Source organism: Xenopus tropicalis, chromosome 7, assembly GCF_000004195.4.
Source record: "Xenopus tropicalis strain Nigerian chromosome 7, UCB_Xtro_10.0, whole genome shotgun sequence".
In the NCBI taxonomy this organism is placed as follows: Eukaryota; Metazoa; Chordata; class Amphibia; order Anura; family Pipidae; genus Xenopus; species Xenopus tropicalis.
The window spans coordinates 25,202,486-25,226,303 of record NC_030683.2 but is presented as its reverse complement, the minus strand read 5'-3'; the positions used below and the strand labels follow the sequence as shown (position 1 = coordinate 25,226,303).

At 41.6% G+C, this 23,818-nt stretch overlaps 1 protein-coding gene across 9 annotated transcripts; it reads left to right on the top strand.

Moving 5' to 3' along the window:
* Positions 1 to 3,151: 3,151 nt before the first annotated feature.
* On the top strand, positions 3,152 to 23,682 carry aldh18a1 (aldehyde dehydrogenase 18 family member A1). 9 transcript variants are annotated; one of them, XM_018095407.2, is made up of 19 exons: positions 3,152 to 3,196; positions 5,540 to 5,642; positions 7,650 to 7,861; positions 8,757 to 8,906; positions 9,123 to 9,227; positions 9,534 to 9,692; positions 10,558 to 10,648; positions 10,796 to 10,920; positions 11,773 to 11,829; positions 16,588 to 16,732; positions 17,075 to 17,148; positions 17,306 to 17,405; positions 17,609 to 17,829; positions 18,032 to 18,169; positions 19,098 to 19,293; positions 19,966 to 20,087; positions 20,516 to 20,702; positions 21,801 to 21,896; positions 22,856 to 23,682. In XM_018095407.2, the coding sequence occupies exons 2-19, from the start codon at positions 5,549 to 5,551 to the stop codon at positions 23,035 to 23,037; spliced, it is 2,454 nt and encodes an 817-aa protein (XP_017950896.1). In that variant the 5' UTR covers positions 3,152 to 3,196; positions 5,540 to 5,548; the 3' UTR covers positions 23,038 to 23,682.
* Positions 23,683 to 23,818: the final 136 nt, after the last annotated feature.

Here is a 23,818-nt window from a genome sequence, read left to right as displayed (position 1 = left end):
GTTTTTCACGGTGAGGGCAGTGAGGTTGTGGAATGCCCTTCCTAGTGATGTGGTAATGGCAGACTCTGTTAATGCCTTTAAGAGGGGCCTAGATGAGTTCTTGAACAATCAGAATATCCAAGGCTATTGTGATACTAATATCTACAGTTAGTACTAGTGGTTGTATATATAGTTTATGTATGTGAGTGTATAGATTGGTAGGTGTGGGTTAGGTGTGCTGGGTATACTTGGATGGGTTGAACTTGATGGACACTGGTCTTTTTTCAACCCTATGTAACTATGTAATTGTGTACCCAGTGCAAAATTTGCACAAGAGCTCTCCTTACCCAACCCTTCTCTGTACCAACTGGCAGAATCCTTGAAACATATAGCTGTGTTAGAAGTGTAGCAGGCTCAATGGGTAGCAGATGGGCCCTGGTGCAGTCGTATTGGTAGTCTGCCACGGAAAAGACCTGTCTCTATGGTTGGGTTTGTGCACTTTACACTATGCCCCAGTCTGTAAATAAGCCCTTAGGTCTTACAAATACCTAAAATGGATCAGTATCACCATGACAAGGGGTTCATTGGCATTGGAATGAAGCATTAGTTGAGCTGATTTTGTAATTACTTGTCCTTTAGAGCAAAGGCACATGGTGTTTTCTTGCCCATGTGATTTCATTCTCTTGCATGGGAGATAAAACGCACGCAAATACCTCTCCGTAGGCTAACTTTGTAACTGTGACCCTGCCAGTGTAATGTTATCGCTCCCATATATTCACAGACAAATTTAACCTCCATCTAGACACAACTTTTAGCAACTTTGAAATATACATCAATTAAAAAAAATGCAGCTTTTCCCGAATTTTAAATGTAATAACATGATTTGGAACAGTTCCCTAAGCCCCGCCCCCTCTTCTGCTGCTTATCTGGCTGACTACTTCAGGTAAAAAAAAAAAAAACAACAGTAATTGACTGTCCTCAGCCTGCATCCTCCATATCCCACAATTCCCTGCACATGTGATGTTAAAGGAACAGTAACACAAAAAAATCAAAGTGTATAAAAGGAACTACAGTATAATGTACTGTTGCCCTGCACTGGTGCAACTGGTGTATTTGCTTTAGAAACATTACTATAGTTTAGTTAATTAAGTTGCTGTGTAGCCATGGGGGCAGCCATTTAAAAGAGAAAAGGCACAGGTTACATAGCAGATAACAGATAAGTTCTGTAGGATACAATGGTGTTTTATCTGTTATCTGCTATGTAACCTGTGCCTTTTCTCCTTTTTCCAGCTTGAATGGCTGCCCCCGGGGCTACACAGAAGCTTTTTATATAAACTATAGAAGTGTTTCTGAAGCAAATGTGCAAATTTTACCAGTGCAGGGCAACAGTGAGGGCAGTGAGGTTGGGGAATGCCCTTCCTAGTGATGTGGTAATGGCAGATTCTGTTAATGCCTTTAAGAGGGGCCTGGATGAGTTCTTGATCAATCAGAATATCCAAGGCTATTGTGATACTAATATCTACAGTTAGTACTAGTGGTTGTATATATAGTGTATGTATGTGAGTGTATAGATTGGTAGGTGTGGGTTAGGTGTGCTGGGTTTACTTGGATGGGTTGAACTTGATGGACACTGGTCTTTTTTCAACCCTATGTAACTATGTAACAGTACATTGTATTATGATTACTTAAAAACATTTTTATTTTTTGGTGTTACTGTTCCTTTAAGAAGGAAAGGAACATCCCAGTGCAATGCATTGTGGGTTATGTAGTTCCTGCATGTTGTCTGTAAACTGTGGACTTCTTACAACTTGTACATCAGTGTTTTAGTTCCTTCTCCCCAGGGTTACAAGTTTGGCAGTTTTTCCACCAAATTGAGTTACTAATTTAAAGCCCAGGTGGCTTTATAAAGTACAAACCTGCAAGGTATGGATTTGGAAACCTTGGCAGTTTTGTACTTTGAAAACTAGCCAACTTTTTTTTCCCATAGTGAACCTGACATGCATCTCCCAGTGCATGTTGGGTAATGTAGATTGTATTTAACAATAAGCCTACAAATAAAACTACATTACCCAGCATGCAAAGGGACTGGTATAGAAAGAAGCTCCTTTTTCTACACTGTTTTGCTGCTGTTTCTAACCTCTCAATCCCAATTTGTCTGCTCCTTCTGGTATGAGATTGTACTACTGAGTTGTACTATGATATGGAGGGCTGACATTTGTGCAGTAGATCCTTAGACTATAACACTTAGCATAACACTTAAGCTGGCCATACATGCACCGATACTATCGTATGAAACCTCGTTTCGTACGATATTCGGTGCGTGTATGGCATGTTGGCGAGTCGACTGATATCGCAGGAAGCTGCTGATATCGGACGACTCACCGATCGGCCAGGTTAGAAAATTTTGATCGGGCGCCATAGAAGGCACCTGAGCGAAATCTGCCGTCAGGGCTGAATCGGCAGAAGGAGGTTGAAATCCTATTGTTTCTACCTCCTTATTTGCTGTTTCAGCCCTGACTGTGTGTGGCGGGTCTGACGATGTTCATTAGATCACCACGTGTATGGCCAGCTTTAGGGTTTCTGAGAGTTGTAGTAAAACGCACCCATGTGTATATCATGTCTGGGGTTAATGCAATACTGGTGTGACATAACTCCCAACATATGCTTTCTTTTATTTATTTTTTGTTCACTGTGGTTATTGTGCTATTTTTGGGCTGCTTTTGAAGCGGAATTTGGCTAGTTTTGGGCTGGCTTTGACAATTAGACATGGCAACCCTGCTCCTCCCCTGCCAGGATTTCAAATGATACAGAAAGAGAAGAACTGGTTTGAAGCTGGATCTCAGCAAATAAAAATTGTGTTTACTCATACTTTTCGAAGGAACAGATTACAGTGATAGGTATATTAGCGGTTGTGTGGGGGACCTTTAAGAGTTCCCCGTTAATAGGGCTTCTCTCTATGTAACACCCACCACACAGAGGGCACTTTCTAACATGAGCGCTATGTCGCACCCAGGCTGGCACTGACGGCTTTACAGACACTGATTGATAGCTGATAACACCTGACCCAGTAATCTAAGCACAGATTTGCCGCCTCACAACCTATAGGCGAGAAAGCCCCTCCCACCTCTAACATGAGGCAGCCGTGCAAGCCCCGCCCAGGAGCCACGTAACTCAAACACGCCACGTGAATCTTTACGGCGATTCCAGAAACAATATTGTGAGCTGCGTTTCTTTGCACTGAAGGAAAGATCCGTAAATAGCGCAGCGTTGTGGTTCTGAACGCGGTGTCAGGGATACGTCACTGTGTGTGTGCGGAAGGGCTGCGCAAGGAGCCTAGTGGGGCTTTGAGAATAGCCGGAGCGGAGAGCAGGCTGGATAGGTGAGCCCAGAAGACTGGGAAAGGGTTATCGGGTTTAAAGGGCCCCGGGGAAGCATGGGTGATTGATCATCTGTATTAGGAGGGGCAGGTTGGGGCTGGTGGTTGGGGGAAAGGGGTAAGTGATAATAAGGAAGTGGTGGCTTTGGTCTGGCAAAAGGGTCTTTTCGGAGAGAAGGGGCTGGTAATAGTTTATTTGGGGTGTGGTATATTGGGGTTGGTAATGATCAGTAATTAAGCCTTTGTTGTGATGATGAGGGGTGTTTAGGAAAGGTGAGGATGTGGCAATGATGGATGCGAGGGGTATTCAGGAATGCTGGGAATAGGGCTGTGTTGTGATTAGAATTGGGAATGGGGGCATTGATGTGTAGGTGTCAGTGAGTGGGAATTGGTGCAAGGGATAGTCGGGAAAGGTGCCAGTGATGGGTGCAAGGGATATTTGGGAAAGGTGCCAGTGATGGGTGCAAGGGATATTTGGGAAAGGTGCCAGTGATGGGTGCAAGGGATATTTGGGAAAGGTGCCAGTGATGGGTGCGAGGGATACTTGTGAAAGGTGCCAGTGATGGGTGCAAGGGATATTCGGGAAAGGTGCCAGTGATGGGTGCAAGGGATATTTGGGAAAGGTGCCAGTGATGGGTGCAAGGGGTATTCGGGAAAGGTGCCAGTGATGGGTGCAAGGGATATTTGGGAAAGGTGCCAGTGATGGGTGCAAGGGATATTTGGGAAAGGTGCCAGTGATGGGTGCAAGGGATATTTGGGAAAGGTGCCAGTGATGGGTGCAAGGGATATTTGGGAAAGGTGCCAGTGATGGGTGCAAGGGATATTTGGGAAAGGTGCCAGTGATGGGTGCAAGGGATATTTGGGAAAGGTGCCAGTGATGGGTGCAAGGGATATTTGGGAAAGGTGCCAGTGATGGGTGTGAGGGATACTTGTGAAAGGTGCCAGTGATGGGTGCGAGGGATATTCGGGAAAGGTGCCAGTGATGGGTGCAAGGGATATTTGGGAAAGGTGGCAGTGATGGGTGCAAGGGATATTTGGGAAAGGTGGCAGTGATGGGTGCAAGGGATATTTGGGAAAGGTGGCAGTGATGGGTGCAAGGGATATTTGGGAAAGGTGCCAGTGATGGGTGCAAGGGATATTTGGGAAAGGTGCCAGTGATGGGTGCAAGGGATATTTGGGAAAGGTGCCAGTGATGGGTGCAAGGGATACTTGTGAAAGGTGCCAGTGATGGGTGCGAGGGATATTCGGGAAAGGTGCCAGTGATGGGTGCAAGGGAATTCAGGAAAGGTGCCAGTGATGGGTGCAAGGGATATTTGGGAAAGGTGCCAGTGATGGGTGTGAGAGATTTTGGAAGAGGTGGGATTGGGGCAGTGTTGGGAGCAAGGGGTATTGGCAGGGACAACTGGAATGGAGCAATTAATAGGTACAACATATAAAGGAGAGGTGGCAGTGATGGACAGGATTTGGTAGAGGTGAGAATAGAGGCAGTGATGGGAATGAGGTGGCAGTATCTCCTGCAGTCAGTTTATGCCACTTTAGCATCTGCCCCCCACCAGGATTTATAACTCTTCTAAAATTCACTTGGGCAAATTCTACAGGGCACAGTTTCCACATGTTGCTACAGATTAATTAACGTTATACATTCTTTAGACAGCATGGTTGGTATATTTGTGTTGTGAGCAGCCTGAGTTATCTTAATAAGAGGCTTCCATTTTTTCTCTTTCGTTTGATCTCTTGCAAAAAAAGTATTGCTTGTGTTACCATGGTTACGTCTAATTTTGTGGGTTTGTATTTCCCTTGGCCTGTGTACTCTGCTGGCAGCCGCAGGGAGTGCTGTAACTCCTCTCTGGGTTTCATCATCTTGTTTGGTGGTCACGTTAGTTGCCGGCTTAGTGTAAGCTCTGAGTGCCGTGCAGGCAGCCTGGCAGCATCAGCAGTAGGGCTCATATTGGAACTAAACTGCGCTCTGCCCAAAACAGCTATTTTAGCAAAGATTTCCAACTTGAAAAAAGTGAGAATGTTTTATATAGATTCAAATTTCTTTGTATTATTTATTCTGCACACAATGAATATACTCAAAGCTTGTTTTTGCAAAAATAACAGGGGCTAATTGGCAGAGGAGGCTTGAAGATCACACCGGTGCTAGTCTGCTCTGGTTATATTTCCTGTTTTGTTTAATTTAAGAGTACGAAAATGTTGCATCGGGCTGCTCTGAGTTCCTGCGTGGGCACCTCTGCCAGATGCCTCCTTGCACGGGTACGAAGCACGGCTTCTTCCAACTTGTTACGTGAGTATTTACAGACTCTTTGTCCATATGTTTGTTTATTAAGAACGGGTAGTGGTTTGCAGACCACTGAATAAAGTATTCTGCACAATATTCTTACTGTGAAAATAGAGTAAAGGTGGCTATACACGGGGCAATTTTAGCTGCCAATATCGGCCCTTTAGACGAATTCAGCAGCTTATCCGCCCCTGTATGGGCACCACTGACAGGCCTCTCTGAACGGCATCTGGCCTAAAAATTGTGCAGATCTCGACCAGGAGTTTTTTTTTTTTACGTTGGATCAACCTCTCCTAAGCCAACCATGTTAATTTGGTCCTAGGGCCAAATGATCGAATTAGCCCGGTAGCATATCGGGAGAATCTTGCAGTGTATGGCCACCTTAAAGGACATGGAAAGGCAAAGTCACTTGGGGGTGCCAAAATGTTAGGCATCCCCAAGTGACTTAAATCGCCTACCTTGTGCCCCTGGGAGAGAACAGCACCAGCCCGGGGTACCTGCAGCGCTTCCTTCTTCCTGGTTCGCATGCGCGCACATGCGCAGTAGAGTGAAAAGTCTTTAACAGAGAAGTCGGCTTTTCATTCTACTGCGCATGCGCCTATTGTACAGTCGCAGCTAAACGAAGCCGGAAGGAGGAAGCGCATCGCTACAGGTACCCCGGGCTGGTGCTGTTTTCTCTTAACAGGGACACCAGCCCGGGGTACAAGGTAAGCGATTAAAGTCACTTGGGGGTGCCTAACATTTTGGCACCCCCAAGTGACTTAGCCTTTCCTTGTCCTTTAAGACCTGCTTGTTTGGCGAGCTCACCAAACAATCTGATCTTCTCCTAATGGGCGATATTGGGCTAAGACGATGGTTTGGTCCTAGGGTGGATATATGGCCTGCCAATTGAGATCTGGCCAATTTTGGCCAGATGTCGGTCAGGTAGGCCCATCAGGGGTGCCCATACACGGGTAGAGAAGCTGCTGAATTGTTCTGAAGGACCCAAGTCAGGAACTGAAATCTGCCTGTGTATGGCCACCTTAAGAAAACTAGCATATCTTGTATTGCTTTCCATTAGCCTTTATGAAAGCGCACTATTTACATTGAATTGATATTGCTACTCTGCCCCTGTGTCAATATTAACAGACAGATGGGATATATTTACTGAGTGTAGATAACACTATACAGTGAAAGTGCTGATTCTGTAGGAACTGGGATAAGAAGCAGAATACAAGTGCAATGCACAGTTTCTGTTTAAGAAACCCTAACACCCAACAATAAAAGTGTATCAACGTCATTTAAATATAATATACTGTTGCCCTGCACTGGTAAAAGTTGTGTATTTACTTCAGAAAGGCTAATATAGGTGCTGTGTGTGTATATGGGAGCAGGTATTCAAACTGAAACAGGGCTAAATGGCACAGATTTACATAACAGATAACGGATAAGCTCTGTAAATCACCATTGTATTTTACAGACTGTATCTGTATGTAACCTTTGACTTTTCTCCTTTTTACCAGTTTGAATAGTTGCCCATGTGGCTACATGGCAGCTTATTTATGTAAACTATATTAGTCTGTAGCAAACACACCAGTTTTACCAGTGCAGGGCAACACTACATTATATTTTAATTACTTTGATATACAGATTTTTGGCGTTGCTGGTCTTTTCAGATAAATTCAGCATTTGTTTTCATTCAGTTGCAAAGTCGACATCTGCTTATGATTAATGTTAGTGTGCAACATCATTTAGTTTTTGCCTCCGCCTCTAGTAGCCACATTATCAATTATCCACGTATATTTTTGATGGCAGTAGCCATGATTTAAGGTGGCCATACACGGGCAGATACAAGCTGCCGATTCTAGTCCTTTATACCGATTTGGCAGCTTATCTGCCTGTGCATGGGGCCCCTACCTGACCAATATCTGGTTGAAAATCAGGTTGCTATGGGTTACTGCACCTGGGCAAACTTAGTGCTGTTTATTAAATCACCCTTAGTGATTAAATGCAATAATGTTTTCCCTCTGCTAGATTTCCCTGGCTCTACTCATCAGACAGCCCGTCATTGGAGCAATATCCCTTTCATCACGGTGCCACATATGCGCTCTCATGGGAAGCCATTTGCCCACCGCAGTGAGCTAAAGCATGCCAAGCGAATCGTCGTGAAGCTGGGAAGCGCAGTAGTGACAAGAGGGGATGAGTGCGGCTTAGCTCTTGGGAGGCTGGCTTCTATTGTAGAACAGGTAGGGGAAAGTTTGCTTCTTATAGTGATAATGAGATTTCATGTACAGAACATAATGTACACGTGTAAACGTCACTTGCACAATAAAAATAAATAGATTTGCATCAGTGTTTTCTCCTCTGCAAATGCTCAACTCGGCTGTTCTTTTCTGGTTTAATAGTCCTGTAGTTTCTGGTTTAATAGTCCTGTATTTAAAGGGGAACTTCACCCAACTGCAATTTAAGCTTATTGAAAAGTAACCATAATTTCAAGCAACTTTGCAATATACATTATTTTAATAATGTGCAGCCTTTTCGTGATTTTTAATGTAATAATTTGGTTGGGAACAGTTCCCTAAGCCCCGCCCCCTGTTCTCCTGCTGATCTGGGTGACTACTTTGGGACTGAAATAAAATGTAACAGTAGTCGACTGTCCTCAGCCTGCCTTCAGTTTGCATCCTCCATATCCCACATATCCCATAATTCCCTGCACACATGATGTCAGTAAGGTAAGGAACATCACAGTACAATGCATTGTGGGTTATGTAGTTCCTGCATGCTGTGTGTAAGCTGTGGAGAATTTGTTACAATTTGTAACACCAATCTTTTAGTTCCTCCTCCCCCGCCAGGATTTCAAATGATACAGAAGGAGAAGAAATTTCAGCTTATAAAAATATTTATTCATACTTTTTAAAGTAACAGATACAGTGATGGGTATATAACGGGTTTCTGTGTTGTGTGGCGCTCTTTAACAAGTTTTAGTTTGAAAGTCGGAGTTCCCCTTTAAACAGCAAGTCATGTATCACCAGCATTAAAGGCTTGTAGACTCTTCACTCCCCCTTTATTACAGTCTATATCAGTGGTTTGTACATAAGGCTTATAAAAATACAAAGGTTGATAGAAGCTACTTCCCCCCAGGTGTCTGTGCTGCAGAACCAGGGCAGAGAGATGATGATCGTTACCAGTGGTGCTGTGGCATTTGGAAAGCAACGCCTGCGCCATGAAATCCTCTTGTCACAGAGTGTGCGCCAAGCCTTGCACTCAGGGCAGAACCAGCTGAAAGATATGGTAAGTGACTGTTAATGTGGAGGAGACGGGTGTAACATAAATGAAGCAAAACCCATTCTCACCTATTGCACATTCCTGACCTCCATATTTTTTGTGCGTCGGACAGGCAGGTATGGGTTTTAGGTGGTGCACAGGGATCCATAGTTATGCCGGTACTGGGAGGTACAGTTATTAGTTGAGCAAAGCTTGATGTGTTTCTATATCTGCTCTCTCCAGCAAGTTCCAGTGTTGGAAGCCCGTGCTTGTGCCGCGGCCGGCCAGAGTGGACTCATGGCGCTATATGAAGCAATGTTTACACAGTACAGTATTTGTGCTGCTCAGGTAAGAGCATTATGGGGACTTTTTTGTGTTGTAAATTCCTTCAGCTGACTGTTTTTATAAAAAAAAACAAAAAACTATAGTTTTTGTTATTGTTTGCAAGCAGGGCTGCAGCACTGCCACCTGGTGCCTGGACTGCTGTAAAAGGGGTGGTTTCTGCGGATCAGGGCAGTGTGTGGGTAGGGTTGTCAGATTGGGGGGCAGGCCTGTAGATAACTGTGTATAATGTGCCAGCCAACTATATATGTGCGTAACTGTATACCCTGCACAATGTGCTTGCCTGACTCTTATCTGTTCTGGTGTTTTCAGATTTTAGTAACAAACCTCGATTTCCACGATGAGCAAAAACGGAGGAATTTAAACGGCACTTTACACGAGCTGCTTCGAATGAACATTGTTCCCATCATAAACACCAATGACGCAGTGGTTCCTCCTCCAGAACCCAATAGTGATCTGCAGGGGGTAAATGTGGGTAAAGTATTCCTGCGGGTGCACCCTGCATGCAGAGCTGTTTCCCTCGTAGTGCATATAGTGCATGGTTGCTTATCTGCATTCCTGCTGGAAAATGGTGATGTATATATGAGAGACATTTTTATTCTTTTTGGGTTCAAGTTCCCCCTTCCTTTGCAGTCCAACACTTAGCTGGGGCCCCAGTTAACAGAAGGTTAGTGTGATAATAATGGTAACACAGTAGGTACCCTGCAACAGTATCTAGGACAAAAATACCAACCCTCAAAGGGGGGACAAAGGGGAGACCGGATGGCCCCGTACATGTCAGATGGCCCCATCAGTGGGCCAGTAAGCTGCTAACTCTGTCTGCAGCTTTTATCATTGATTTCCCCATCCTTACTTGTAAAGACAAATAGGCAGATAAGGGATTTTTATTATGGTTATTACTTCCACAATTTGAAGGGACACCAATATAACTCTGATCTTCCTGATGGCTAATGATTGGAAAATGCAGATGGGGGGCTGAATGTTGGACCCTCTGCGGCAGCCCGTGATGCATCACGTTCTGTATGTGCCATAAAAGCCTTTAATTTGATTTCCTTTTCTTGGTGTGAGTTCCTGTGCGCTAAGTATGGAGTGGCTGCACTAACTTGCTTTAGCTTCAGCCCATTGCTAGCATAACTAGCCCTTTGTTTTATTGCTTGCCTCTTTCTTTTAACCCTCTGCTTTATGTTGTTTATTAACTGTGTGACTTCTGCGTTTACTTCCTTTTGGATTGCTGGGTTTTCCTTTTTTTTTTTTTACTTTCACTAGTTCACACCAGTTTGTTTGCCTCCAGTGGGTGCAATGATCATTCCATGCTCTGACCTTAGGTTTTTTACAGGTAATCAGCATTAAGGACAATGATAGTCTGGCTGCTCGACTGGCTGTTGAAATGAAAGCTGACCTGATAATCGTGTTGTCTGATGTAGAAGGTACATGATACACCTCTTGCACTTTCCTGTAGGGCGGTTCTGTCCAACTGGTTCCATTCATTGGGCCATTTATTTGCTATAATTTGCACCATCTCTGATTCTCACATTGCGTTCTGTCAGTATGTCTTCCCACTGCTTGTATTTCAGGACTGTTTGACAGTCCACCGGGGTCAGATGACGCTAAACTCATAGACATCTTTTATCCTGGAGACCAGCAGTCGGTGACCTTTGGAACCAAATCTCGAGTTGGTATGGGAGGCATGGAGGCAAAGGTACTTGAAAGACCTCTTGTAAAAGGGTGTATTAGTATCACTTTATTTGTAATATTTGACAGATATTTGTGGCAAAATCCTACAGTCATAAGTAATGATTCCTTTACAGCTAGACTAAACATTAAAGGGGTTATGCAGTAACCCACAGCATGTATGGTATGTTCTCTAATAACATTTATCATTGTACTGGTATGGGCCTATTATCCAGAATGCTTGGGACCTAGGGTTTTCCAGATATTGGATCTTTTTGTAGTTTAGATCTCTATACTTTTGTCTACTAAAAAATAATTTTAACATGAAATAAACCCAATAGGGCTGTTCTGCCCCCAATAAGGGGTAATTATATCTTAGTTGGGATCAAGTACAAGGTACTGTTTTATGATTACAGAGAAAAAGAAAATATATTGAATTTTGAATTATTTGATTAAAATGCAGTCTATGGGAGATGGCCTACTCATATTTCAAGCTTTCTGGATGACGGGTTTTTCGGAGAATGGATCCTTTACCTGGTATTGACTATTAATGCCACACCCCAAAGTATTTGGGGAAAAAATGCCTTATTTAGGGAAAATAGCCTGACTACTACTGCATAGAGGGAAAAGGAAGCCCACTTCATTGTATTATAGCCCTAGGTAGCTATACAAGTCTCATTGCACATGGACTGTGCTGCTTTAACATTGTCTCATAATTAGAAATATAATAATAGATTTTGTGTATCTAAACAGAAGTGTTTGATTTATGTATTTCTAATTTAAATCACATTTTCAGTTGATAATTGGAAAACATTAAAAAAAAAAAGGATTCCTGTTCTGTTTGGTAAATCTTCCTCTACCCTCCCCCTTTCCATTGCAGCCCTACAAGGCTCGAGCTTCAGCCCTCTGCTCTTCTATCTCTTCACCTCCTTTCTCGGTAAACAACTATGCTCCTTTGCTTTTATTTCCCCGTTTGACCCTTGAAGCAGTTAGTCTCAGTTCCATATTGTTCTTGGATTGCTTTAACTGCCTTAAAGGAACAGTAGTGCCAAAAGAATAAGTGTTTTAAAGTGATTAATATATAATGTACTGTTGCCCTGCATTGGTAAAACAGGTCTGTTTGCTTCGGAAGAACTATAATAGTGTAGCTAAACAAACTGCTGTGTAGCCATGGGGGCAGTTAAAATAGGGCTAAATGGCGCAGGTTATAGCAGATAACAGATAAGCTCTGTAGAACACCATTGTATTTTACAAAGCTGATCTGCTTTCTGCTATGTAACCTGACCCTTTTTTCAGGCTGAATAGCTACCCCCATGGATACATAGCAGCTTTTTTATATACAGGTATGTGATTCTCCATACCTTAAATTAACTAAAAATAACTTAAACATTAAATAAACCCAATATTGCTTTGCCTCCAGTAAGCATTACGCATGTCTTAGTTAGGATCAAGTACAAGGTGCTGGTATATGTTTTAACATTTTGAATTAATTGGTTAAAATAGAGTCTGTGGGAGATGACTTTCCCGTAAGTTGGAGCTTTCTGGACAAAGGATCCCATACCTGTACACCGTAGAAACATTTCCTAAGCAAACACACCAGTGCAGGGCACTTTATTTTGAATACTTTAAAAATACTTTCATTTTTTGGTGTTACTAGTCCTTTAAACATATGAAAGCAGGATCCTGGAACAAAGTCACATTTTGCCTCACATTTTTTTTTAATACTCACAACAGTTACATAAAGTGAAGGATATCCATTAATCATCCTGCTATAGTTCAAAAAGTATTTAGGCCTGCAAATATTTAATCAAAGTATTTTCCTTATTAGCCTTTGGCTTCCCACACTGAACAGTCCAACACTGAGCGCATGTATCCAGAGGGCAAGACTCCAGTTTATCTTTATAACTACAATAACAGCTGCTTTTTTGGCAGAATATACTGTAACTGTCTTGCAAAGAATTCTGTTTTGCCTACGCAAAGGGGTTGGGAGTTTGGTCACATGCTCTGTGCTCAGTATTACGCAGATAGAGGCGTTCAATAAATAGCATTAATGGAACAAGTTTCAAACACTGTACAGGTATGGGACCGGTTTCCAGAATGCTTAGGACCTGGGGTCTTGTGGATAAGGGGTCTTTCCATAATTTGGATCTCTATACTTTGTTTACCAAAAAAAAAATTTAATCATTAAATTAAACCCTATAGGACTGTTCTGCCCCCAATAAGGGGTAATTATATCTTAGTTGGGATCATGTACAGGTACTGTTTTATTATTACAGAGAAAAGGAAATCATTTAACCATTAAATAAACCCAATAGGGCTGTTCTGCCCCAATAAGGGGTAATTATATCTTAGTTGGGATCAAGTACAAGTACTGTTTTATTATTACAGAGAAAAGGGAATCATTTAACCATGAAATAAACCCAATAGGGCTGTTCTGCCCCCAATAAGGGGTAATTATATCTTAGTTGGGATCAAGTACAAGTACTGTTTTATTATTACAGAGAAAAGGGAATCATTTAACCATTAAATAAACCCAATAGGGCTGTTCTGCCCCCAATAAGGGGTAATTATATCTTAGTTGGGATCAAGTACAAGTACTGTTTTATTATTACAGAGAAAAGGGAATCATTTAACCATTAAATAAACCCAATAGGGCTGTTCTGCCCCCAATAAGGGGTAATTATATCTTAGTTGGGATCAAGTACAGGTACTGTTTTATTATTACAGAGAAAAAGGAATCATTTAACCATGAAATAAACCCAATAGGGCTGTTCTGCCCCCAATAAGGGGTAATTATATCTTAGTTGGGATCAAGTACAGGTACTGTTTTATTATTACAGAGAAAAAGGAATCATTTAACCATGAAATAAACCCAATAGGGCTGTTCTGCCCCCAATAAGGGGTAATTATATCTTAGTTGGGATCAGGTACAAGGTACTGTTTTATTATTACAGAGAAAAGGGAATCATTTAACCATTAAATAAACCCAATAGGGCTGTTCTGCCCCCAATAAGGGGTAATTATATCTTAGTTGGGATCAGGTACAAGGTACTGTTTTATTATTACAGAGAAAAGGGAATCATTTAACCATTAAATAAACCCAATAGGGCTGTTCTGCCCCCAATAAGGGGTAATTATATTTTAGTTGGGATCAAGTACAGGTACTGTTTTATTATTACAGAGAAAAAGGAATCATTTAACCATGAAATAAACCCAATAGGGCTGTTCTGCCCCCAATAAGGGGTAATTATATCTTAGTTGGGATCAAGTACAGGTACTGTTTTATTATTACAGAGAAAAAGACATCCTATAATTCAGACAATCCGATATTTGTTTACAGACAAACGAACAAAAACAACATCAATTGCAATGGATATATAAGGGGTACTTATCTTTTTGCAATAATTTAATGCAGGTTATTACAAGTATAGGAATGCTTGGGGCCAGATAACAGTTTTTTTCCTGTAATTTGGATCACCATACTTTAAGTCTATTTAAAAAAAAAAAAAAAAAAATGACTCTATGGGAGATGGTCTTCCCATAATTCTGAGCATTCTGGATATCTGGTTTCAGGATAAGATATCCCTTTTTTAATTGCATTGTACCCTTATATTAGTAGGGAGGTGCCATATCTTTTTTTCTTGCGAATATATAGAGTTATTGTAGCTGTCATTGGGATATGCCGTAGCTAAAATTTGACTAGAGGCAATTTCATGTTTGTTGGCTTTAAAGGAGAAGGAAAAGTAAAAACTATCGGAAAGGTCTGTGTAAATACAGCCATAAGCACTCACAGAAACGCTGCACTGAGTCCTCTATCAAAAGAAACACAAGATTACATGTTTTGTAAACATGTTCTTAGGGTATCTGACTTCTTCTCTGCCCCTCTGCCCCTTAATTCCTGGGGCAGTTCTCTCCTCTCTCCCCTCTGCTGCTCCTCCCTCCCTTAGGAATGTGTAATCTGAGCTATAGAGGCTAGAGCTATACAGCAGGAAGCTATGAAGACCAAGCTAAAATGGCAGCTGCTGTCTTAAACAGTGAAAGCTTCCTTTCCTCTACTTCCTGGTACAGAGTGAAGCCCCACCCCCTCTTCCTGTTTAGCTCTCCTCATCTCTTCTGACTACCCTAAGAGGAGAGGCTTCTGTGCATGCCTGACAGAGAAGAAGCTTTCCAGGAATGCACAGTGAGTCGGGCAGTTATCTATGGGCACAGAAAGCTTCTTCTCTGTCAGGCACGCACAGAAGGCTCTCCTGAGATGAGCACAGCTGAACAGGAATAGGGGGCGGGGCTTCATGCTGTATGAGGAAGAAGAGGAACGAAGCTGGAGATTTCCACTTATAAATCAGAAACCAGATCAGACTGATTCTAGGGGTTGTTTAGAGTAATTTTAAAGATAGAAAAAAAAATGTTTGCTTCACATCCCTTTCATCTTGAGTTCCCTGTATTATGGATGTTGCCTTTTTTGTACTGTCTTCCTGTAAATAAATACATAAAACTTTGAAAGATGCTGTAACTGAGGCAAGCAATATGGTAACTGTGCAGGAACATCCTTCAAAAAATGATGATAAATATGTTTAATCCTTCTTGTGTTATTCCCTGGTTTGGCTTGGGCAAGACCACACCGCAGAGATATCCTGAACCAATGGCTAATTTATTTAAAAGGTTTCTGGTTCCCCATTCCGATTCCCCTATCCATCTGCTTCTGTTTTTTTTTTTTAATGCATTTTTGAGCTGTGGGGAACCCTCCACACAGGAATGATCAGGGTCACACAATAATTGCTGCCTTCTATATCTCAACCATGTAGCCTGTATATGCAGTATGATATCCTGGAAGGAATAAAGGTGGAATTCATTTTACAGGGCTTAGAATACCAGGACCCAATTACAAAGACAGTGATTTCTAGAATTCCTTTTAATTCAGGGTTCAACATTTTAGCCCCATACAAAGGTACAAATACATAAATACATAGTCACATTCGTCTCTCAGCTGTAATTCCACTATTGCAAACATATTGACTGCAGTAGTTGCTTAAAAGGGCCTTTCTTGACCCCCCCAATATAGTGAAGGAAAGTGCAGTGTCACTGTTTAGGAATCTTTTGTTTTAAAGGTGAACTAAAGCTTAGCATTCAGGTTAAAAAATGCTACATCTAAGTGTTTTGGGGTTTTCTAACAGGCCTTCAACAGTGTGAAGATGTACGTATCCAGTGATGCCCCCAGTAGTCTTTTCTGCTGATTTAAAGTTCCTGCCTGTTGTTAGGTTACTAAGATTAGCGATGGACAGACAATATACAGTATAGATACAGTACAATGGCCATTCAGTTTAAATTGTTGACAGCAGCCCAGAACACACTAAGCATGGCAGCGTCACTGACACTGTAAAGGTGGCCTAACAATCAGAAGATAGGGGGCTGCTGTGGACACCTTATAAAGCATACATAATTACTGTTTTTGAGCTACTGAACCCTTGCGATGGTACAGGAAGTTTAGTATATGAAGTACAGCATTTCTATATTCTTTTTTTAGTTAAGCAGGAGCTGCAGCCATTGTTAACATTGCTTCACAGAATGACCTCTCTAAATGATCTGACTTGAGTTGACTCCATTGACTCTGTGCCCTAGTTCCCACCTGTGAGTGGTGTTGTCAGCACACAGAACAGTTATCTAGATAAAAGTTATTTATGGATTTTCATATCTGCAGGTGAAAGCAGCTTTATGGGCGCTACAAGGCGGTACCTCTGTTGTTATTGCGAATGGCACTCACCCAAAGATCTCAGGTCATGTGATCACTGATATTGTGGAGGGGAAGAAAGTTGGGACCTTTTTTTCAGAAGTGAAACCAGCAGGTAATTATATTAAGTATTGCAAGAAATAAACCAAACAAAGTTTGGACTTAAGGTGACCATACACTGTAAGATCTGCTCGTAGGGCCAAACAATCGAATTAAGATGGCGGGTATTGGCGCTGCCGGTGGTGCTTATAATTTGCCAAATCGGTCTAAAGGACCAATATCGGCAGATATGCTACATGAAGGGCTGACATTGGTGCCCTAAACTGGGTCTTATTTGGTGCCAGACAGCAGCAGAACAGTTCCCTCACTATCTCATCACTAGGTCATTCTGTGTGATGCCACCTTTATAATAACTGGGTATCTCCTCTTCAGTGTTACTACTTGATATGTCTTGCAGGTCCCACTGTGGAACAGCAGGCAGAGATGGCACGGACAGGTGGTAGGAGCTTGGCAACCTTGCTACCTGAGCAGGTAATTTTGTTTTTTTTTATAAGACCACCTTTAGAATCTTTAGTTGTTAGTAAGCACACAAACATCATCTCACCTATGTCCTCTCTCTCTCTAGACATTTTATTACACATTTTAACTTCTCCTTTTTATGTGGCATACATCTTTCTCCCCAAACAAGAGAGCTGAAATCATTTTTCACTTGGCTGACCTACTGACTGACCACAGAGAGGAGATTCTGTCTGCTAACAAGAAGGACATGGACGAGGCAGAAGATAAAGGTATGATATTCTCTTATTGTAGAAACTGAAATAAAGGCAAGGAAGGTTTCTAACCTTTTTATATATAGATATATCATTGAGACATATATGAGGCCTGTGTAGGTGGCCTGACCAAGTTTGTGATGGAACATGGGGACTTGAACCAAAAATCACTTGAAAACCTCTGCTGTAATCTGTCTTGAAATTGTTTCTTTCTCCTGTAGGAAGATTGGCTGCTCCTTTGCTGAAACGGTTAAGCTTATCCACAGCGAAGCTAAACAGTCTGTCCATCGGGCTTCGGCAGATCGCTGCCTCTTCACAAGATAGTGTAGGCCGAGTGCTGCGCAGAACACGCATTGCCAAGGATCTGGAACTGGAGGAAGTGACCGTACCTATTGGAGTCCTTCTAGTTATCTTTGAGTCCAGACCAGACTGCCTTCCTCAGGTGAGAAATTGCAGCAGTCACTGAGCATGTACCACCCTCAGTGGTGTCTGTTTTTTCCCTCGGTTATAGTGTCAGACATCACATTAAGCCTGACTGAATCCCACAATACTGTCAATTAACACACAATAATTATTCTGCTATCAAAGCTTAAATTATGCTATTTAAAAATCTGCCACATTCCATCATTTCTGTCTCTTGTTAGGTTTCTGCACTGGCCATTGCAAGTGGGAATGGTTTGCTTCTGAAAGGAGGAAAGGAGGCCGCCAACACCAACCAGATACTCTACCGACTGACTCAGGAAGCATTGTCTCTTCATGGAGTCAGGGACGCTGTGCAGTTGGTGCGTATTTATTCTTGTCAGCTATTTATTTTTTTGCACAGCAGCTCTTTAGTTTGCTATTTCAACAGCTATATGGTTGCTAGGGTCTTATTTGCCCTGACAACCAGGAAGTGGGTTGAAAAAGAGACTTTAGCTTTCCAGAGCAATAGTTTTTTGCCTGTGGCGTCAGAGACCCCCTTTTGAAAATTTGAAAGAGGCAGAAGAGGGGAGGCAAATAATTCAAAAATTCCATTACATAGTAAATTGTTAACAGAACCACCCCTTTAACTGGTCACAGATGTCCTTATTGCAACAGTCTTTTACAAACTGGGCCTGCCTCACCTCTGGTGATTTCACAGATAGCCTGGTTACTTTAGTGGTTGGCATGGGGTAGTGACATCACCAAAGGGGAAGGCCTAGGTAAAAGTGGCAGAGAAATGTGGCTGGCTGCCTGCTTGATGGGGATTGACTGGCATCCTACAGTACAAACTGCTTGTGTCATTAGATCCAGGATGAGGAGGCCCCTCTCTTACTGGCTTGGTTCATGAGAGATGCAGTGTATGTAATGTGGTGCAGCAAGATAGAAGGGGGGCCTTGCCCTAATACATTCCTGGGCCATCCTCTGCATACAGTAAAAGATAATAGCCTTCATAACCTCAAGGATAAGCCGTAGTACCATATAGGACTTTGCAGAACTGGGCAGTAGGAGTTTTAGAGCTTGGCAAGAGGAATATGAAGGAGCAGTTAAAATGGGGCTGGGTAGCTAACACAGGACTAGGGAGTGGGGTTTGGGGTAGAGGTGGGGTATGGGGTAGATCGCATAGATTTTGCTATGTTTTAAAACCACTGGAAATGTTCAATTGCTATCCTCATGGGCATCATATCTTTCTGTACTCTTTCATGGCTAAGCTACCTTCATATCTTATCAATGGCAAACCTTTGTTTTCAGGTGAACACCAGAGAAGAAGTTGAAGACCTCTGTCGTTTAAACAAACTTATTGATCTGATCATACCACGTGGTTCCTCACAATTGGTCAGGGACATTCAGAAAGCAGCCAAGGGTATTCCCGTGATGGGGCACAGTGAAGGAATATGCCACGTGTATGTGGATTCTGATGCAAGTGTTGACAAAGTCACAAGAATCGGTGAGTATGGAATCATTCCGGGTTCACTAGTGTAGAGCAATGCTTAGGGTTTAGGTGTCAAAATTTAGCAAGGGCCATATCTAAAGGTAGTAGAGTCGTGCTGATATGATAGTTGGCTAAAGGTGGCCATACACGCACCGATAATATCGTACGATATATCGGTGCGTGTATGGTATGTCGGCGAGTTGACCGATATCGCAGTTGGCTAAAGGTGGCCATACACGCACCGATAATATCGTACGATATATCGGTGCGTGTATGGTATGTCGGCGAGTCGACCGATATCGCAGGAAGCTGCTGATATCGGCCGACTCGCCGATCGGACCAGTTTGAAAATTTTGATCGGGCGCCATAGAAGGCGCTTGACCAAAATTCTCCCTTCAGCGCTGAATCGGCAGAAGGAGGTAGAAATCCTATTGTTTCTACCTCCTTACCTGCCGATTCAGCCCTGAATGGTGTGTGGCGGATCTGACGATGTTTCATGCGACCATCGGTCGCACGAAACATCGTCAGATCGCCACATGTATGGCCAGCTTATGGCTCTGGGCCCAGGAATCTACCTTGTAGTTTTCAGTAGGAAAACCAGAAGTAGTGAGAGATATGTAATGTGTTGCTAAGGAATAAAACCATAAATAAGTAATTCATTTTTATGCTTGTTTTTGTTTTTCCTAGTGCGGGACTCCAAGTGTGAATATCCAGCTGCTTGCAATGCAATGGAAACACTGCTCATCCATAGAGATATACTGAGAACCCCACTGTTTGACCAGATCATTGACATGCTGAGGGTTGAACAGGTACCAGCCTAGAACATTCTTACTGTTCCAACAAAGAGGTCCTGATCTCACCGACCCCCAGTCACTGAGCATTATTTTGTCTAAAGGGAATGTAAGCTGTCAAAACCAAGTCATGTAGGATTGTTCAGACTGCTCTTCTGAGCACTTTTACAATATATGATTATAATGAATTTTACCTGTGGTTCTGTTTGGCTGACCAGCCACAGCAGAGCAAGGAAAAGTCTAATAATGTGGCTCTGCTTAGAACTTATATTTATTACTAACACCGCATATATAATGGGAAGGCCCCTATTATCTAACGGCACCTTAGGAGATCCTTTATCCAAGACATGCAGTAGAGCAGCCTGTATCCATGTATATATGCAAATAAACGGAGAATGATCACTTTTAATGACCGCTTATAAGCCTGCTTTAAATTTTCTGTGCAGGTTAAAATCCATGCCGGTCCAAGGTTTGCCTCCTACCTGACCTTCAGCCCCTCAGAAGTGAAATCTCTGCGGACAGAATATGGTGACTTGGAGTGTTGCCTTGAAGTTGTGGATGGAGTTCAGGATGCAATTGAGCATATTCACAAGTATGGAAGTTCCCACACGGATGCTATTATCACAGAGAATGGTGAGCAGGCTTCTCTGCTATTTTATATCTTCTGAGCTTGAATTGGCATAATATATTAACTTTTACTATACTAAAAGTATTTTACTATTAAAGGGGTGGTTCACCTTTAAATTATCTTTTAGTATGATGTAGAGAGTGCAATTCAGAGAAAATTTGTATTTGGTCTTCATTTTTTATTATTTGGGTGTTTTTTTAATTATTTTGCGTTTTGTTCAGCAGCTCTCCAGTTTGTAATTTCAGCAGCTATCTGATTGCTAGGGTTCACTTAACCTAGCAACCAGGCAGTGATTTGAAGAGAGTCAGTAATATGAATAGAAGATAAATGATTGATTATAAGTAACGTTAACAATAAAATTGTAGCTTCACAGAGAATAGTTTTTGGGCTGCTGGAGTCAGTGACCCCCTTTTGAAAGCTGGAAAGAGTCAGAAGAGGAAGGCAAATGATTAAAAAAATATATAATTCTGTAACATGCTAAAAGTTATTATTTTAACCTGAAGGTGAACCACCCCTTTAACTTTGATTACAACATTTAATACACGTACCATAATAATGAAATAAAACCTTATTTATAAGTTGGTTTATATCCAATAATGATTTTTCTTAAATGGACTTTATCACTTTAATGTGCCTTTTTATATTCCTGTTACCTTTTCTTATCTCCTACATAATCCTCTTTGCCAGTCTTAGGTTAACTAGTATAGAGGCCACCATATGTATTAACAGGCATAATTTTTGGTGTAGTAACCCATAGCAACCAATTAGATGTTTGCTTTAAAACAGGTGACCAGTACATGCTACCTGCTGGTTGCTATGGGTGCCTATATCTGTAGCAAACCTGGAATCTTTATTACATTACTCCATTTCATCTGTTTTGACAAGATGCCAGGAATTGTACCTTAGACAAGTCTGTCAGTGGTAATTATCTACTCCAAAATAATGACCTGCACATTTAGAGCTGATAAATAAAACCAACATGGGGCCCTAGCCTAGCAGGTAGGGGATTTATAGGGGACTTATTAAGGGAGTCATTTAACATTTTACCATAACAGGGATTTTTAAGTGACATATAGATAAAATTTTCCTATTCTATTTTCCAGAACAAACAGCGGAGTATTTTCTGCAGCACGTGGATAGCGCTTGTGTGTTCTGGAATACCAGCACTCGATTTTCTGATGGATACCGATTTGGACTTGGTTTGTTTTTTTCTTTATGTTTTTATTTGTATTTTTAATTGTTGATTAATTGATGTGATGAAGATTTTACATTTTCATTTCTTAACATTCCTTTAATATCTACACCAACCAAAACAGTGATGTGTGGGTCAACAAAAAGTCAACCCACACCTGACCCAGCAATTCACCTCTATTTATAAACCTGCCCTGCCCTGCGGAGCAGATGCACACCTATAAAAAGAGGCTGATGGAGGTAGAAGCAGGGCATAGTAGAATTGTGGGTGGGGAGGGCAGATGGAAGAGTTCGGCTTGAACCCACCCGCAACCCTACATATTTTGTGTGGATGCCGGCTCTAATTTGCACATCACTAAACCAAAATATAAATCATGTTTGCTAACCTCCCTTAAACCTGCTCTTGACCAGTGGACTTTTAGAAGAATTCAGTATGCTTTGAGTTGGACCTTCTGGCTGTGTCTTTCTCTGTGGGGGTTCTTCTGATTATTCAGTTTGATCAAATTCAGGAAATGCCAGCTCTTTTTTGTATGGATACCCTATAGGACCTCTCTGATGCTTCCTACCTTTTATTTGGGATGAACATAATCCTGACTTTGGACCTCTGTGCCATATTACTTACTTTCTATATATGTACAATGGATAATGTACCACCTATTAAAAAATATAAGGATATTTTAAATCACAGATGAGTACCATGACCATATGAAGACACGAAAAGCCAAAGGCTGAGTGTTTTATTCAGGTAATGGAACCCTGAGTTGACTTCTAATATCCTCATATTTTACAACAGGGAGTACATTGTTTCTAATACCAGTGAGTCATGTGACTAGTTATGCATCATAACTGATGACATCACTAAGCACTGTGTTTATAAGGATATATATTTACATGATATTCATGGCTCTCGTGTATTATATGTTTATTGTGTATATTGTACTTTGATTTATCCTGTTTGACGTTGCAGGAGCGGAGGTGGGAATCAGCACAGCCAGGATCCATGCCCGAGGGCCTGTGGGGATAGAGGGATTGCTTACTACAAAATGGATACTGAGAGGAGAAAATCACGTTGTGTCTGACTTTTCAGAACAAGGGAGCAAGAAATATCTACATGAAAAGCTCCCTGTGCCACAAACCAGTTCTAGCTAAAACCAACATGATCCAGGTTCCACTTTACCTTTGATGCTATGTAGAAATGGCAGTATTCAGCAAGGGTGGCTGCTGCAGTGCCTAGAATGTGTCGGGTTCTAGTTAATAGCGCAAAAGCTCGTATTTCAATAGGACAAGAAAATGTTTAACACACCAAAACTTTCTTCAAACACAAAATGCACTCCAACCTTAATAGCCCTTATAAGCCAAATGAAACAGTCCTATGGTGCCATTGTTGAAATGTTCACCTAAAGAAGCAAATGGCACTTCAAATAAAAGTATTGTAGTTTCCTATATTTTTTTAGTAAATACTTTTGCATTTAACATGTATAAAGCCCTGATAATCCTAATAGTCTGTAACAGAAAATGGAATATCCCAGACACATTACATCGTCAGTCCTGCACTTATAAATCCATTTTAATGCTGGCAATGGAGGATTATCTTCTCTAACCTGTCTTTTTTTATACTGGAAGAAGAATGGGCTTGTTGCTTCTATACAAAATAATTTTTTTGCTCCTAAGGATTGAAGTATTTTTGTACATTTTTTTTAATGTTGAAATGCATGTAATAAGGCTTTCCCTTCTGAAAAGTTGACTACATGTAATTATTAAATGTTTTTCCGGTCAATAAATTTGTGAAACCTATTTGAGTTTTACATTATTCTGTAAATAGTAACAGTTACATAGAGAAACTTCCTAGCAGTTACCTAGGCGTATAGGCACATTTATTTAATATATTCATCAGAGCAGTCCCTGTGACTTCTACAGATAAGTACAGAGA

Bases quoted from the DNA above. Each gene is read 5' to 3' on its own strand.
- aldh18a1 (XM_018095401.2), top strand. From the start codon at position 5,118: ATGGTTACGTCTAATTTTGTGGGTTTGTATTTCCCTTGGCCTGTGTAC. The intron at 16,733-17,074 runs GTAATTATATTA...TATGTCTTGCAG, and splicing joins TTCAGAAGTGAAACCAGCAG to GTCCCACTGTGGAACAGCAG. The intron at 18,170-19,097 runs GTGCGTATTTAT...CTTTGTTTTCAG, and splicing joins TCAGGGACGCTGTGCAGTTG to GTGAACACCAGAGAAGAAGT.